At 46.0% G+C, this 16748-nt stretch overlaps 1 protein-coding gene across 1 annotated transcript in view; it reads left to right on the forward strand.

Moving 5' to 3' along the window:
* The first annotated feature begins 5891 nt into the window (after positions 1-5891).
* The window catches only part of CACNA1A (calcium voltage-gated channel subunit alpha1 A), a 191293-nt gene continuing 180436 nt past the window's right edge, over positions 5892-16748 (forward strand). Inside the window, 1 exon segment of the mRNA XM_038771461.1 lies at positions 5892-6292. Coding sequence (XP_038627389.1) covers positions 5961-6292 — 332 coding nt within the window. The 5' untranslated portion in view covers positions 5892-5960.

Below are 16748 nucleotides of genomic sequence, written 5' to 3' on the forward strand. Positions count from 1 at the left end.
CACCTTTGCGGTCAGATCAGCCCTATTTATGAACACACTGTTCATCCCCTTGGACAAGGGGCTAGTAGTTTCCCGACCATCTTTATATATCTGCAGCATGGGAGACATTTCTTTTTCCCTTGTTCCCAGCCATAACCCTCCTAGAGTTGAAACCTTACCATCAGCATCAGCATCTGCAATTATATCATTTGTGTCCCTCCTTTACATCTTCCCTTCCTTCCTTCCTTCCTTCCTTCCTTCCTTCCTTCTTTCCTTCCTTCCTTCCTTCCTTCCTTCCTTCCTTCCTTTCTTTTCCTTCCTTCCTTCTTTCTCCCTCTTTCTTCCATCTTTCCTTCCTTCCACCCCTCCCTCCTTCCTCTCTTTCTTCCTCTTTCTTCCTTTCTTTCTCTTTTCCTTCCTTCCTTCTCTCTTCCTTTCTTCCTTCCTTCCTCTATCTCTTCCTTCCTTCCTTTTTCTTTCTTTTCCTTCCTTCATTCTCTTTCTCCCTTTCACTCTTTCTTCCACTCTTTCTTTCTCCCTTCTTTCCTTCCCTCCCTCCCTCCTTCCTTTCTTCCTTCCCCCTCTCTCGATATTTATAGATGTAGATATTAAAAACTGATATGATTGGATGCAAATTAATGATTACATTTCCCCTAGGGAGTGTGAATGAGCTCCACTCAAGGTATCCTCTTCCTTTCTGTTGGTATATTCCTTGTACAAATGCGTTACAGTAGTTGAAAGTTAACATTTCAGTCGTTCAGTTATAAAAGAAGAAGGTTCAAAATTCGGAGCTACAGCTTTAGGGCAAAAGGTCTAGAAAATAATCCTGCATCATTCTCCGTAAGACAGATTCTCTGGAAATCTATCTGCCAAGGCTCTCTATTCCTCCAATCTTTTTAGAGTGCAGATGTTCAGCTGAATACAGGCACGCAAGGAGCAAGCAAGAGGATCAATATTCCTTTACTAAGCAGAGTCACTATAAAACTCCAAGGGTCTGTACAGAAATATTTGTTCTTGCATATGAATTTATCATTTAGTCCACCCGAACCCTCAAGAGATCATCATCAATGCTACTGGGAGTGGCCTTGGGGTCAAATCATCAATCAACCAATCAATTAATTAATGGTATGGTACTTGTAATCAATCAATCCATTTATTGAGCACTTACTGTGTGCAGAGCACTGTACTAAGTGCTTGGGAGAGTACAATGTAACAATAAACAGACACATTCCCTGCCCACAAGGAGCTTACAGTCTACAGGACTGTACAAGGCACTTGGGAGAGGTTATAATCATGTCCAAGCTATTATTAAACAGGATCTGGTCCATGTTTGAATTAAAAAAAAATTGGGGTGTTGCTACTCCCATTTGTCTCTGAGATTCAAAATAAGTCGAGAAAGGAAATGTGCTGGTTATTTCCACGTTCAGCTGAAAGCAAGGAAGATTTTTTTTCTATCAGAAAGCTACCCTAGGAGGCTCTCGTCAGGAGATTCTTAGACCTAGCTAGAGCAGCATCTGAATCTCAGCCGGGAACCTTTTGAGATTATATTTATTGTTTATTTTTAGAGAACCCGAAGGCTTTGGTCTACATATTAGGAAAAAAGGACAATTTTAGGGGACGGATCTACCTCTCCATCCTCTACAAGTCGCATAGTCGAGGAGGACCAAAGAAGTGTGGTCAGTCACATTTAGTTATGTCCAGAGCATGGCTTCACGATAATAATAGTAATAATAATAGCATTCGTTAAGCACTTACTATGTGTCAAGCACTGTTCTGAGTGCTGGGGTAGATACAAGCTATTTAGGTTGGACACAGTCCCTGTCCCACATGGGGCTCACAGTCTTAATCCCCATTTTCCAGATGAGGAAACTGAGGCCCAGAGAAGTGAAGTGACGTGCCCAAGGTCACACAGCAGACAAGCGACGGGGTATCACGGGGGGTTCGCACCCAACCAAGACCGCATGAGATTCCCCAGAAAATCCATGTGTCCAAGGCAGTTTGGTTCAGAGAGGGCAGTAGGGTGAATCCGTCACATGGTTAGGGATAGACCCAGCCAGTCAGTAGGGGCTAAATCACTGTCCTCCCAAACATAAACCAAAAAATTCACTGAACTCTAGCTCCACCGGGAACTCCTAAATCCAACCTACCTCTCCCCTCCCCTTAACTCTCAGCGTGGCTCAGTGGAAAGAGCCTGGGCTTTGGAGTCAGAGGTCATGGGTTCAAATCCTCGCTCTGCCAAGTGTCAGCTGTGTGACTTTGGGCATGTCACTTAACTTCTCTGTGCCTCAGTTACCTCATCTGTAAAATGGGGATGAAGACTGTGAGCTCCCCCGTGGGACAACCTGATCACCTTGTCACCTCCCCAGCGCTTAGAACAGTGCCTTGCATGTAGTAAGTGCTTAATAAATGCGATTTTAAAAAAATCAGTTCGTTCCGCTTGAATGTTTGTTGATTTTTCTATAATTTGTCATCAGGCATTTGGCCAGCTGGTCCAACGGATGACCCAGACATGAACCGGTAAGGGAAGGAGACGGAATTGGTTCTGGCCTATACGGGCTCCACCGTGGAATGGCAGGGCTGGATTTCCAATTGTGATGAGTCGAGGGGGCAACTGATCAAGGAACTGATCAAGGTAGCTGCACCGTAATAAGACTGTCGATGGGATTTATTAAGTGCTTACTGTGTGTCCAGCACTGTTCTGTGCTGGCCTAGTGGCAAGAGAAAGGGCTTTTGAGTCCGAGGACGTGGGTTCATATCCTGCCTCCGCCCCTTGTCGGCTGCGTGACTTTGGGCAAGTCACTTTACTTCTCTGTGCCTCAGTTACCTCATCTGGAAAATGGGGATTGAGACTGTGAGCCCCATGTGGGATGTGGACTGTGTCCAACTTGATTAACCCAGTGCTTAGAACAATGCCTGGCACATAGTTAGCCCTTAACAGATACCATCACCATCATCATCATCACTGTATTAAGCGTTTGGGAGAGTACAGTGCAATAGGGTTGGCAGACACGATCCCTGCCGTCAAGGAGCTTACAACCTAGTGGGGGAGACAGGCAGTAAAATATATTAGAGAAAGAGTGCGGAGAGACCTCCAGAAGGATTTTGCAATTTCAGTAAGCTAGTCCTTTCCCCTCCAGCCGAATATTTTTAGCAGCCGTTTACACTCTGATGTGAGGGGCGCTCATTAGGATCTGGCCGAGATTCTTACGGCCCCTGTGGTTATGTGTCCCAGGGCATTGTTCCTACTTTGTGAAGTGTATGAGACTCCCAAGTTCTGTCAGATTCCAACTTGGGTGATTCTCTGTCATCATCTAATATTTTTCTTGCAGATGGTTGCATCCTGTCCCCATCTGTGTTGGAAAACTCCCAGGGAATGTTAAACAGCGGTGCTTGTTCTAATTTGGAGCCGCATGACCTTGATGGGTCAACTGAAGGGCATCACTCATTCATTCAATCTGCCCATTTCCTTCGCAGCGTTGAAGAGGAAAGGAGCGGCCCCGGGCAGACATCTTCTCGGTAGACGAGCTCTACAGAGAAGTTCATTTAAAACAGGCTATATTTAAAGCCACTTTACCTCACGTTGTGCTGGTTTTAAGTTGGCTGCCCTATAAACACAGGTCCAAAAAGAGAGATTCATGCTTTAGAAGCCGCACAGCCTAGGAGATACAGCACAGGCCTGGGTATCGGAAGGTCATGGGTTCTAATTTCGGCTTTGCTACTTGTCTGCTGTGTGACCTTGGGCAAGTCTCTAGGCCTCGGTTACCTCATCTGGAAAATGGGGAATGGGACCGGGGGCTCCACGTGGGACAGGGACTGCGTGCCACCCGATTTGCTCGGATACACCCCAGTGCTCAGTACAGTTCCAGGCACATAGTAAGTGCTTAACATGTACCATAATAATGATAATAATAATAATCATATTTGACTCAAATATGATGGAAAAGGATGGGAACTTCACCACAAAAATGGTTAGACAGATCTTGAAGTGGAAAAAAAAGAAAAAGGTTCATGCCTCCCCCCACAAATCTATTTATGACAGCTAAGTGGACCCCTGAGGAAGGTTAGAGAGATTCTACCCACAGGCCTACCCTGCCATAGTTTGAGACCAGGTTAATGATTAGTTTCGGGCAGGTTAACCATTTCCACATCTTTGCCAGGAGCTCACTTTAGGCAGAGTCAAAGTCTGCATGTGCATCCCTCCACCCCCAGTGCTGCCCACTTGTTCTCTGGCAGCAGGAAGGGTACTGGGAATGCACCGGGGTACCGAAGAGGTATCAGAAGCAAGCCTTCTCCACCTTATTTAGAATGTGTACTGTTTCTCTTTCAAGGAATATGCCCAGTTGGTTGAGGGATTGAATGCATCTTTTAGGCACACACCCAGCCCCCACCTCCCCTGCCCCCAAAGTGCTCTTCTCCTTCACACTCTTCCAGTAAACTCCTCCAGTTAACTGAAGATGAACACAGCTCTCTGCAATCAGCAATGGAGTCTGACTGTGGGGGAAAATGAAACGACAGTTTATTTCCAGGCTTCCTGAGGGCGGGGGAAATCAGTACCAAATTCCCCTTCGCCTCGCTAGTTTCTCCTACCTCTCCCTCCCTCCCCATCTTTTTCTCTCCCTCCCCCCCTCACCCATGCTCCCTCTTTTTTCCCCCTCTCTTTCCCTTCCACAAACTCTAGTGGGGTTGTTTGGGGAGTATCTCTTGTGATTGGTCCCAGGTCATCATGTGCTGAATATTTGGGCTGGTCTTTGCTTACATTAAATTGATCAGTTGCTGCTCATTATAGCTCAGCCTGCCAGTGGTTCAAATCTTTTCCCCCATTTTTTCTCTCACTCTTTCTCTTCCCCACCCCTAACACCAGTCTTATTTTAGCAAATCCAAGAGGAGGAGGAGGAGGAATTTAGCAGAAAAAAAAATGCTAGACATTGCAGCATCCAGGAGAACCTCATGAGTAGATGGTGGAAGGCACATACGCCTCTCTTCTTTTTCATTTTGGGATTTTACAGGATTTCATTGCTGCATTCAAACCCAAGATGATGCAAAATTGACATACACACACGCGCGCGCGCGCACACACACACACACACGCAGGGCAGAAGAAGCAGCCACGTTTGGTCTTATAGGAAGCGAAAAACAGGATCCCTGCATCTCCGAGAAGCCAAAAGAGATCTTCAGAGCCCTTTCCCTTCCCTTTCCCCTCCCTTTCCTTTTTTTCCTTTTATTTTTGATACCGATTTTTAGGTCTCGAATATTAACGTTCAAGGAAAAGAGACCTAAAGAGATATTTTTCTGCTTTTTTTCTCGTTTCAAATAGTTTATATATATATATATATACTATATATATTATATATATTTCTTTTCCGGAAAGCGGGGGGGGGGGAGGTAGGGAAGAAGAGGGTCTGCACTCAATTGCAGAGGGCAATATTTTTCAAAGGGATGCAACCCTGACCGGGACCCAGAAACGACCTGAAGGTTGCATCGGTGGCGAGAGGGGCGCATTTCTTTGAAAATTGGATTTTGCCTGCGGGTTTTTTTTAATTGCATCCTTTTGGCGGGGGTCGAGGGGGGGGGGCGGGCGGGTGGAGATCGGCTTCCCTTCCTTTATCTTTGATTTTCTTGATTTCTTCTTTCATTTTTTGTTTTGGTTTTTTTTGCCTCGCTCTCTTCGCTTCTCCCCCGCCCCCGCCACGACTCTTTTCCGCGTCCCCGGGTCAGAAAGGAAGATGTCCCGAGCCGCCGGTCCCTGCGCCGGCCGGGCTGCCGTCTGAGCCGCCCCCCTCCCTCCCTCCCTCCCTCCCGACCTCCCCTCTCTCCCCGCCCCCCGCGACCCCCGCCGCCGACTGCCGCCGCCCGATGGGATGGGATGTGGAGCGGCTCCGCAGTAGCAGCAGCAGCAGCAGCAGCAGCAGCGGCAGCATCGTCCTCCGCAGCACCCGCAGCAGCAGCAGCAGCGTAACTCTCGGCCCTTTCCTCTTTGCAGGATGGCCCGCTTCGGAGACGAGATGCCGGCCCGCTACGGGGGAGGAGGAGGAGGAGGAGGAGGAGGTGGAGGAGGAGGAGGAGGCGCGGAGGGAGCCGCCGGGGGAGCCGCCGCGGGAGGCGGAGGCGGGCGAGGCGCCGGGGGCAGCCGGCAGGGCGGCCAGCCCGGGGCGCAAAGGATGTACAAGCAGTCCATGGCGCAGCGAGCCCGGACCATGGCTCTGTACAACCCCATCCCCGTCCGACAGAACTGCCTCACGGTCAACCGGTCCCTGTTCCTCTTCAGTGAGGACAACGTGGTGAGGAAATACGCCAAAAAGATCACCGAATGGCCATATCCTTTGCCCGACACACCTGCCCCTCGTCGCCCCTTCCCTTGGCGTGGGCGAGGGGGAGGCCCGGTCAGGTGGAGGGGAGAAGGGGTAGGGATGGGCCCGTGGCCAGAGGGAAGTTGCGGGGTGGGGGCGGTGGAGGAGGGAAGGGCTTCGGCAGCCTAAGGGAGAGGGGAGTCGGTTAGGCCGGTCTGGAGGGAGGCCCACGCCTGGATGGATTTCCAGAATAGGGAAGCCTCCATCATCACCTCTGAGCTGATCTGGGATGGAACTTTCGGGATACCCACCCACCCCTCCAAGTCCTGGTGGGATGCGAGCATCTGTAATAGTCACTGGGAGCCCAGGGGCCGAGGGTGTCGTGGTGGCTGGTGGTGGATGGCAGGGATCGGGGGCGGCAGTACCTAGTGCTCCTGGTCTTGGCACCAAAGGAGAGGTATAGGATTCTGGGGGGTTGGCACCAAAGGAGAGTTATAGGATTCTTGGGGGGTTGGGACCATAGGAGAGGTATAGGATTTTTGGGGGGTTGGCACCAAAGGAGAGGTGTAGGATTCTGGGGGGCTGGGGGGGGGGGGTCGTTCTCACTGGCCACAGTCACTTTCTAGACTGTAAACCCGGTGTGGGCGGGGATTGGCCCTCTTGATTGCTGAACTGTACTTTCCAAGCGCTTAGCACAGTGCCCTGCACACAGTAAGCGCTCAGTAAATACGATTGAATGAATGAATGTATGACCAAGGCCTAGAGGAGGGCAGGTGGGGACAGAGCGCTCATTTCCCTGCTAGTCGTGGTCCAGTTGGGTTGGAGAAGGGAATGGGGATGTGTGGAGTCCAAATCAACTGCAGTTCAACTGCAGACTTGGAGCCAGAGCAGTGAATTGGGTGGGGAAAGGCAGAACCTGGGGGGAGGATGTGCATGAGATTCTTCATAGCTTCACAGAGTTGACATCGAACAGTACAGTAGGGGTTTGGGTGAGTGTGACAGGAACCCGTGAGGCGATGGGTTTAAAAAGGACTTACTGTTCTACCTCTGCACGCTCAGTTAACCCACCCAGTGCAAGTGAACAGAAGCCACTGGGTCCCCGACATTCAAGTTGGTGGGAAAAAGATGTCTCAGCTGTCAGCAGATTTCCGAATCCGATTTGCTACAATTCTTGCCCCTGCCCGAGAAGATACCATTCGGTTCGTGGCAGCAGGGATGGGAAGAGAAAATAACTATCACGGAAAGAAAGGAGAAGAAAGCGTTTGCTCCCCCCGGCTAATCGATTTAAAATGCAACCCCAAATCAAACCGATCCCTGGGCTTTTTCATCCGTGACATTTTAAAGCAATTTGTTTGGCACGGAGGAAAACGACAGCTTAACATCTGTTGACAGGACTGCATCCATGGGTCCGAGATCAGTCTTCCGACCCGATCAGTTTTTGAGTAGAGCCCATCCTAAAATTATTATTTTTTTAATCAGGTCAAGACTTGTTTGTCTTCCTCTGGTCAATCTTTTTTTTTTTTACTCGGCTTTGGGGTTCCGTATTGCTCTAGCACCTCTCTAGCACGAAAATGATTTTCCTTGGGCCCTTCGGGTCTAAAGTATTTGAGGCAGTTCCAGCCTTCTTTTATCAGCAGTTTGGGATATGGAGCACCAAATGATGGCACAAACTGCTCACCCATGGGTCCTTTGTTTTAAATGAAAAATGCAGGCATTGCTTCCACTTCCCTAAAATCGCAGTGGTCCCAGCTTTCTGGGGGAACATTCATCATTGGCATGGACAGTTTCCTCTGAAGTAAATTTCTGCCAAAGGTGACTAGAATGTGCGGGTTATGCAGAGAACCCTTTTCAGGCTAAATCCATAGCCATAAAAAAGCTATCGGAGTTATAGATGCTTTGGTGCTGCTGGACAGTTCCATACAGAACACTCCAGGATCTCTACTTCTATATAGGATGGGGAAAGATAGCATCCAATTGTTGAAATCTTGGTAAAGAATTGGAGACGGTGGAGATGTATGACAGTGACAGCTAGTGGTGCTGGGGGTTTTTTTGTTTGTTTGCTTTTGTTTTTTTCAACACGGACTTCCAGGGTCTTGGATGAAAGGGAATAATGTGAGTGAGGGATCTCAGTATGGCTTGTGGACTGCTAGAACATCTCTCCTTCACCGCAAAGCTTCTTGGAATTGGCATCTCCTTTGAGGACCGTTCTGGGGCCACAGTGGCAATATAATTGGAAAGGACTAAGAGGCTTTAATATAGAAAAGGACGTTGGTTCCTCTTGGGATATGGTTTAGAGCCTGGAAGAAATGCAGGAAATGGGTGCTCTACTATTTTGCCTTTAATTTTACCCACTTAAATCCTGCAGTTCAAATTATTTATTTATTTATTTGGGGGGCAGGGGGGTGCCTTTAAACAGCTAACTGGAGAAAGGAATTGCAGCGAAAAGATGTGAGGCTAGATCATTTGCCCGGACTTGAAATATCTTTAGTTTGGTGTTAAAGCTCTGTTTTGAGTTTCATGACAATAGTTCTTATAGTTCTAGTTGGGAAGGAAGTTTACAGGTACACGTACATAATTCAGGAGGCTTCAAGATGAACGATCCCTAAAACACTCATCCAGTTAGCCTTTTGTTCTTGAAGACTCCCCTGATGGTGAAGTTCACCTGGATGTGCACGTGTGGCTGACGAGGCCAAGGTGGGATCCACAGTCCGTCCGTACCGTGCCCTAACAGAATGTCTTTTATAACACATGTAGCACATGTAAGAAATGCACCGTACACAATAATGAGCAGATGTGATGTCACCTGGGAGGGAGATTTGGTGAGATATCGAGACCTCAGGTTATTTAAAGAAATAATTTGAATCTGGCTAATGAATGATATATGTAAAAAAGGTATGTTTGGCATGTGTAGCACCTATGAAAAGTTAGACCGACTAGAGATGTAAATGTAATCATCTAAGTTTCCATGGCAGAGGTGAACCACTAATCCAAAAACCCCTGCCATCATTGTGAATTTTGCCTTGGTGTTTCATAGTTTGAATATCATCAAGCAAAGGCTAGTAAATCAACTGTAAAATTTTGTCCGTGGCTGATGCCTGTGGAGGGCTGCATGGGGGGGGGGGGGGGGGGGCGGGGAGAGGGAGAGAGTATATGTGTGTGTGTGTGTGTGTGTGTGTGTGTGCATGTTTGCCTGTGTACGAGTGCATTTGTTTTTCTACATATCTACCCACAGTGCCATTTTTAAAGTATAAATCCAAGCATCTGAAAAGATTTATTAGCTTGGTATGAATCCTTACTCTTCTCACACTCAAAATTACTTTATTCCTAGTGACTTTTTTTCTCTGAACTTTAACCCCCAACTGGAATCAAGTTCTCGCTTGCTTTCTTTGTAAACAATTAGAAGCAAAAAACGCTGAAGATCATTGCTAAGTCTTGCAAATTGGGACTTTTGGGTGGCAGGGTTTATCGCCAGCGTATGCGACTTGGAGTATTTGACTCCATACCCGAGGCCCAGCAGTTGCCTGACTGATAGATTTCAGTATGGGCACGATGGGCCCTAATGGCTACTAAAGAGCTCAAATCTGTCAGCTAAATAATGCACATCTGCTAACCTTCAGTCAGAGCCCTCTTCTAATGCCACTTCGTTCTTATGATTTTCTACCAGAGCGCCAGCCTTAATTTCATCTTTCCAGCTAACTGGATGTCGGCAGCTCTCCCACTAAGTTATTATAGGAATTTGGATTACCAACCCAATTATAGGAAGGACTGCAGAATGCTTTTTTTTTTTAAACTTCAACCCCGTTCTATTTGGAATCCTCCCAGCTATGACCGTGCTTCTCAATGCTGCATCTGTGTATGCCACCTAGGTCCACACAGGCAACAGATAACGAGCGAGCAGGAATTGATTTTCTTCCCATTCTTTTTGTTCAAGGGTGGGTTGGAGTGAAGACTGGTGGTCGTGACAAGGCTGGAAAAATTGGGATCCATGTGACTGGTCAGAGAAAATGTTGGGGGTTGGGGGGGAACTCTTAAACTATGTTCCTCCTTAAAGCAAAATGACAAATGTGGATGGCTTAGTCAGAAAGTCAAAATGCTGCTAGGTGAGGTACTGTCAAGGGTTAATCTGTCCCATTTCTATTGGGGAGATTTTTATTTTTATTTTTTTGGTAAGTGGGTGGAGAGTGTCGGTTATGTATCAGCTAGTTAAATAGTTGGCAGGCTTTTAAACAATGTGGTAAATAGATAATGTAGCTTTGCAGTATTATAGCACGGTGTGATTTTTAGAGTGCTTTCTAAAGGCATTGCAGCAGAAGAGACCTCAAAGACATCAAGTGTATCTGTTCTGCCTCTCTTTATCCTTAGATAGAACATAGAATTGTTTGCCAGTACCCACAGTAGTTTTGCTTGTTTGCCCAAACTCTGGTCATAATTCGGTTCTTGCATCTCATTTAGTAACTCGATTTCTTTGGGAGGATAGGATGGTCTGAGGTGAAATTTAGCAGTGGACTTCAATTGCATCTCTTCATTGTCTCCTGAATTTTTACTTCTGCCCCAACGGGGAACTCTGTAGGCTTTGTCCTGGGGCCCTGGAAGAGGGGAGGGAGAAGAGGGAGTGGCAAATGACTAAAAAGTTGCCCTTTGAGTTGTTCCATTAATCATTTATCTGCACTAGTCTTAAAGGAGAGAGAAAAAAAGTTAGTGCCCACTTGACCCATTTTTTGTTCCTTTCAGCAGAAATGTTAGATCAATTTCCTCCTACCCCCCTGCTTCTTTTAATGTGCTCTGCTGCAGAGGGAGTTGGTGAGTGAGGGGGTGTCTGACAAGGTGATGGCTTAAAATAAATCATTAGCTGTCCCTCTTTCCTCCCCTCCTTCTGCCACTGCATCTTCTGCTCATCACCCTGTCCCTTCTGTCTTTGTGTCAGAACACACCATAGAGGATTGCTTTACAAAATGGAGACCCCACATACTGTCAGTGACCATGTTAGCTGCTGCTCAGGCCTGCATGACAAAACAACCGAAAAGAATTATAGCTGCTTCTTCCCTTTAACTCTGATGCACTTTTCCATCAGTGGCTTTTTTCGGGGGGGGAGCATGGGGGATGTAAGGTGAAGGGGGGTGTGTGTGTGTGTGTGTGTGTGTGTGTGTGTGTGTGTGTGTGTGTGTGTGTGTGTGTGTGTGTGTGTGTGTGTGTGTAAGAGGCAGGAGTGGGAAGAGGGGACATGTGAGGATGGAATAAACTTGAGCCCTGTTGTATTTCATAGCTGTCAGTAATTGGGCATTGTCTTACCGCAGTTATTCCAGTGTCTGCAGAGACAGAGAGAGAGAGAGAGAGAGAGAGAGAGCGTGAGAGAGAGTGAGTGAGGCAGGAGTGGGAAGAGGGGACATGTGAGGATGGAATAAACTTGAGCCCTGTTGTATTTCATAGCTGTCAGTAATTGAGCATTGTCTTACCGCAGTTATTCCAGTGTCTGCAGAGACAGAGAGAGAGAGAGAGTGTGAGAGAGAGTGAGTGAGTGTATATGGGTCCATTGCAATGTATTATATAGGATCATAAGCATTTTGCTTCCAGAGGTATTGTGTATTTGTATTTGGACGAACTCTGGAAAAAAGCTGATTTTTAAGCAGTTTGAAAAAGCAGGTATCACCCGCACAAGATTCCTGAAATGACGCCGTTTTCATGTGATTTCAAAAAAGTTTTGATTATCTCCCCCCAACCCCCCAACCCTTTTAGCAGATTCGTTTTTTCTGGCACATCCCCTAATTTCTGTTTTTCCTGGATTCTTTTTCACTCCCAACAGGGCTGGGGAAGTAGGGATCTAAATTCACCTACAGCACAAAATGTATATAATGATTCTAGGCCAAAGTTATTCAATGCTTCAGACTCTGCGTAACTAAAGTATAGCTGTGTCCTAAATTTGTTGGTAAACACTCAGTCAGAAAATAACTTGATTGTTCTTAGAGCGTTTTATTGTTTTGTGGTTGTGTGAACTCTTTTTATTCCTTTTGTGAACTTCTGCTCTCAAAATAGTGTCTGCAATAGGAGTGCTAATAAGCCGTGATATTGCTTTTTCTAATTTTGAGACTATGTTGGCTGATTTTCCTTAAATAAGACATGAATCTCCTCAGACTTCCTTCTGTATACAGGTTACACAGACGATGACCTTCAAGAACCAATATTAATGTAATTCCTATTCTTTTCTCTAACTGACCTTTATTACCTTTTTAAGGAAGAATAATAGGTGGCTTGTGCTTTAGCTGATACTGCATTCCCTGTTTGAAAGTATTATGATCTCGGTGTGTTTACTGTGGATGAGAAGCAGGGAATTTGGGTAGCAGAAAAGATAACAAGGGGACGCTGGTGAGGAAAAAGGAGACGAGAAGACAGAGTGAGGAGGGCTGAAAGCAAACGTGGAAGGGTTGGGTTTAGGAGTTAGCAGATCTCACCTTTCTAAGCAACTCCCTAGAAATTCAGATGGACTAGATTTTCCTGGTCTAAAAAGCAAAACCCTGTGTGTTTAGAAGCAAGACTCTGTCTTTGGCAGTTTTTCATATTTAATGCTGACTTCTTCCTTGGCTCAAGCAGCGAGAAAAGCAGCGTGGCCTAGTGGAAAGAGCACGGTCCTGGGAGTCAGAGGACCTGAGTTCTAGTCCCAGCTCTGCCAGTTGCTTGCTATGGGACCTTGGGCAAGTCACTTCACTTGTCGGTGCCTCAGTTTCCTTAGTTGGAAAATGGGGATTCAATATCTGTTCTCCCTCCTGCTTAGACTGGGAGCCCCATTTAGGACAGGGATTGTGTCCAACCTAATTAACACGTACCCATCCCCGTATTTAGAACAGTGTTTGGCACATAGTGTGTGCTTAACAAAAACCATTTAAAACAAAATAGGACTAGAACCCTTTTTTTCTTTGGGGAGATTGGCTGGAAGACTGTTGTCTTGTGAATTTGTCTTATTTTTGATTGGACAAACAGTTTAACAGGCTATGGATCAGGAATAGATAACTGCATTATATTTTGCAATTCAGTGATTATTCCCTACACCTTAATGGGCAGTCGAGTCTAGTCTGAATCCCTGATGATGTGGCCTTCCCAGACTGAGCCCCTTCCTTCCTCTCCCCCTCGTCCCCCTCTCCATCCCCCCATCTTACCTCCTTCCCTTCCCCACAACACCTGTATATATGTATATATGTTTGTACATATTTATTACTCTATTTATTTATTTATTTTACTTGTACATATCTATTCTATTTATTTTATTTTGTTAGTATGTTTGGTTTTGTTCTCTGTCTCCCCCTTTTAGACTGTGAGCCCACTCTTGGGTAGGGACTGTCTCTATATGTTGCCAACTTGTACTTCCCAAGCGCTTAGTACAGTGCTCTGCACACAGTAAGCGCTCAATAAATGCGATTGATGATGATGATGATGATGATGATGATGAGGCAGGTCCAGTCTAACGCTGAGTTCATAACTCATTGGCCCCACTCCACCAAGACATACAAGGAGAGTTACAAAAGTAGGCCGTACAGGCTGGTGCAGGAAATCAATGCTGAGTTGCACGGGGATTATCACATGAACATATTTAGGATAATGCATCCGCACAGGAAATGGGATATCTTCTATCCTGGAACTGCAGAGAAGATGTAGCAAATGCCAAGAGCAGAGCACATTCTGTAAGATCCGGAAAAGATGGGGAAGAACTGGGGCGTGGAAAGGTGTTAGAGGAGACTATGGAAGTGATCATCCAAAATGTCTGAAGGAGAAAGAGGCCCAGAGGCTTTGACTAGAGCTTGAGCTAGAAAGATCTTTTTGGGACCTTTCCGTAACGTTTGATCGATAGGTTTGCTGCAGGCCTATATGGATATAAAAAGCGAGAGCTATATATCAGGAAGAGCTATAAATCCGTTTTGATGGAAGTTGCTACCTCCTCCTCCTCTTCCTCCTCCTTCTGGGTCTCTCAATCTGGTTGTTTGTCCCATTTTATAAATCGTGTCTCACTTTTGTGCCTTGGCAGCCTGGTGGGTCCTTGTATATGTTGTATATGTGCATCTACGTGTCTGTAGCTCCTACCACCATGTGTTTCATTCCACCTGTTCTGGGCCTCTTCTCTAAGTGCCACAGCTGACTGCTTTGAATTAACTCCCTTTTCAATTGGGTCATGAGGGGAGGGAAAGAGTGCCTGCATGCAGGTATTTTCAGGTGTGTAAATGTCACTTTTAGTAAGACCTTTTGGGGTGGGGAACGGAAATAGGGTATTTATTTTGAATCATTGGAGTATTGGAAACAGAGTACTTTCTGCAGCAGCTACCCCACCTTTAACCGGGATCCTGGACATATCCCAACACTTAGCCCAGTGTTTTGCAAATAGACTGTAAGCTCCCTGAGGGTTGGGACCATGTCTTCCAATTCATTCATTCAATTGAGCACTTACTGTGTACAGAGCGCTGTACTAAGTGCTTAGGAGAATACAGTGCAACAATAAACAGTTACATTCCCTGCTCACAATGAGCTTACAGTCTGTGTGTGGGGGCGGGGGAGATAGACATCAATACAAATAAAATAAGAGATATGCACATAAGTGCTATGGGGGTGGGAGGGGAGAAGAGCAAAAGGAGCAAGTCAGGGTGATGCAGAAGGGAGAAGGAGATGAGGAAAAGTGAGGCTTAGTCTGGGAAGGCCTCTTGGAGGAGATGTGCCTTTAATAAAGCTTTGAAGGGTGGTGGGGGGAGTAATTGTCTTTCAGATTTGAGGAGGAAGGGTGTTCTATTGTACTCTCTCAAGTGCTTAGTATGATGCTCTGCATACAGTAAGTGCTCAATAAGTACCAATAACTGATTAAATACTATCACTACTACAATTAAATCAAATTTAAGTCAGGTTGGGAGTGAGCCTGGCAGGGTGAGTAGGACTGGGGTGGTGGGTGGAACCAGAGTAGATACTAGAGAAGATGCAATTCACTTTGAATTGGTGCCTACTCAAAGCACAACACAGGTGAATTAAGCAAGCAATTCATCATTTGCATTTGTTGAGTACTTATTGTATGCAAAGTACTGTACTAAGCACCCGGGAAGATACGGTAGAGTAAACCACGGAACCCATGCCCTCAAGGAACTTATAATCAAGTAATTTTTACTGAGAGGAAGAGGAAAGTTAAGCGAGTGTTTAAGTAGTAGGTTATATACAAATTTACAATGTACAAATTGTACATATTTATTACTCTATTTTACTTGTACATATTTATTCTGTTTATTTTGTTTTGTTAATATGTTTTGTTTTGTTGTCTATCTCCCCCTTCTAGACTGTGAGCCCGCTGTTAGGTAGGGACCGTCTCTATATGTTGCCAACTTGTACTTCCCAAGCGCTTAGTACAGTGCTCTGCACACAGTAAACCCTCAATAAATACGATTGAATGAATGAATGAATACAAATGAGCTGCAGGTGGGTGAGCAGTTAAGTGGGGGGAAGGCCCGTGGGCGTGTAAGGAAGCTGTGGTAGAGTGGATTTCAGGAGGGGTGGGGCTAGGGGTGAGACAGAGTTTTAGGCAGAAGGAAGGAGGTGAACAAGGGTTGGAAGCAGAAGAGAATTAGGTGCAGTGAGAAGGTGAGCCTGGGAAAAATGGAAGGTGCTAGCTGGGATGTTGTAAGAGGATAGAGAGGTAAGACAGGGTGGGTGAGTTGACTTAGTGCTTTAAAGTAGGAGTTGTAGTAGGGAGAAGTTGTAGAGAAGCAGCGTGGTTTAGTGGAAAGAGCCTGGGTTTGGGAGTCAGTGGGTGTGGGTTCTAATCCCAGCTCTGCCACTTATCAGCTGTGTGACTTGGAGCAAGTCACTTAACTTCTCGGTGGCTCAGTTACCTCATCTGTAAAATGGGGATTAAGGCTGTGAGTCCCACGTGGGACAATCTGCTTACCTTGTATCTACCCCAGTACTTAGAACAGTGTTCAGCACATAGTGCTTAACAAATGCCATAATTATTATTATTATTAGTAGTAGTAGTATTTGTGTTCCCTGAACACCCATTTGATGTAGTATGCTGAATTAGGTGTTTGGGAAGTGTGGAATAGGCAAGTGAAACCTGTGCCTGCAAGGTGCTTATACTCTTAAGCAAACATAAAGCATTTTACACTTAGAGTGGTCTGTATATATCTGTGTAAATATGTTGGGGTCTCTCCATAATGTGGAGAGGAATAGGTAGCCAGTGGAGGCTTTAGAGTAGGGGAAAGATGACTTTTTAGGAAAATGATCTGAGCAGTAAAATGAAGTTTGGGCTGGAGAGGGGGAACCTGGAGGTAAGCAGATCTGTGAGGAGGCTGATACAGTCAAGCCAGGATCCGGCAAGCTCTCTATGACACCCAAGATGTTCTCGTAGAAAGAACTTCTAACCAAAGGCCTGCTGCTTTGTTGTCATTAATGATTCTACGCACCCCTTGACAAGAATGAGAATATAAGCCTTCAAGTTTGTGTGGTAAGCATCTTTTTACATACCTT

The sequence above is a fragment of the Tachyglossus aculeatus genome, chromosome X2 (genome assembly GCF_015852505.1).
Source record: "Tachyglossus aculeatus isolate mTacAcu1 chromosome X2, mTacAcu1.pri, whole genome shotgun sequence".
Lineage (NCBI taxonomy): Eukaryota > Metazoa > Chordata > Mammalia > Monotremata > Tachyglossidae > Tachyglossus > Tachyglossus aculeatus.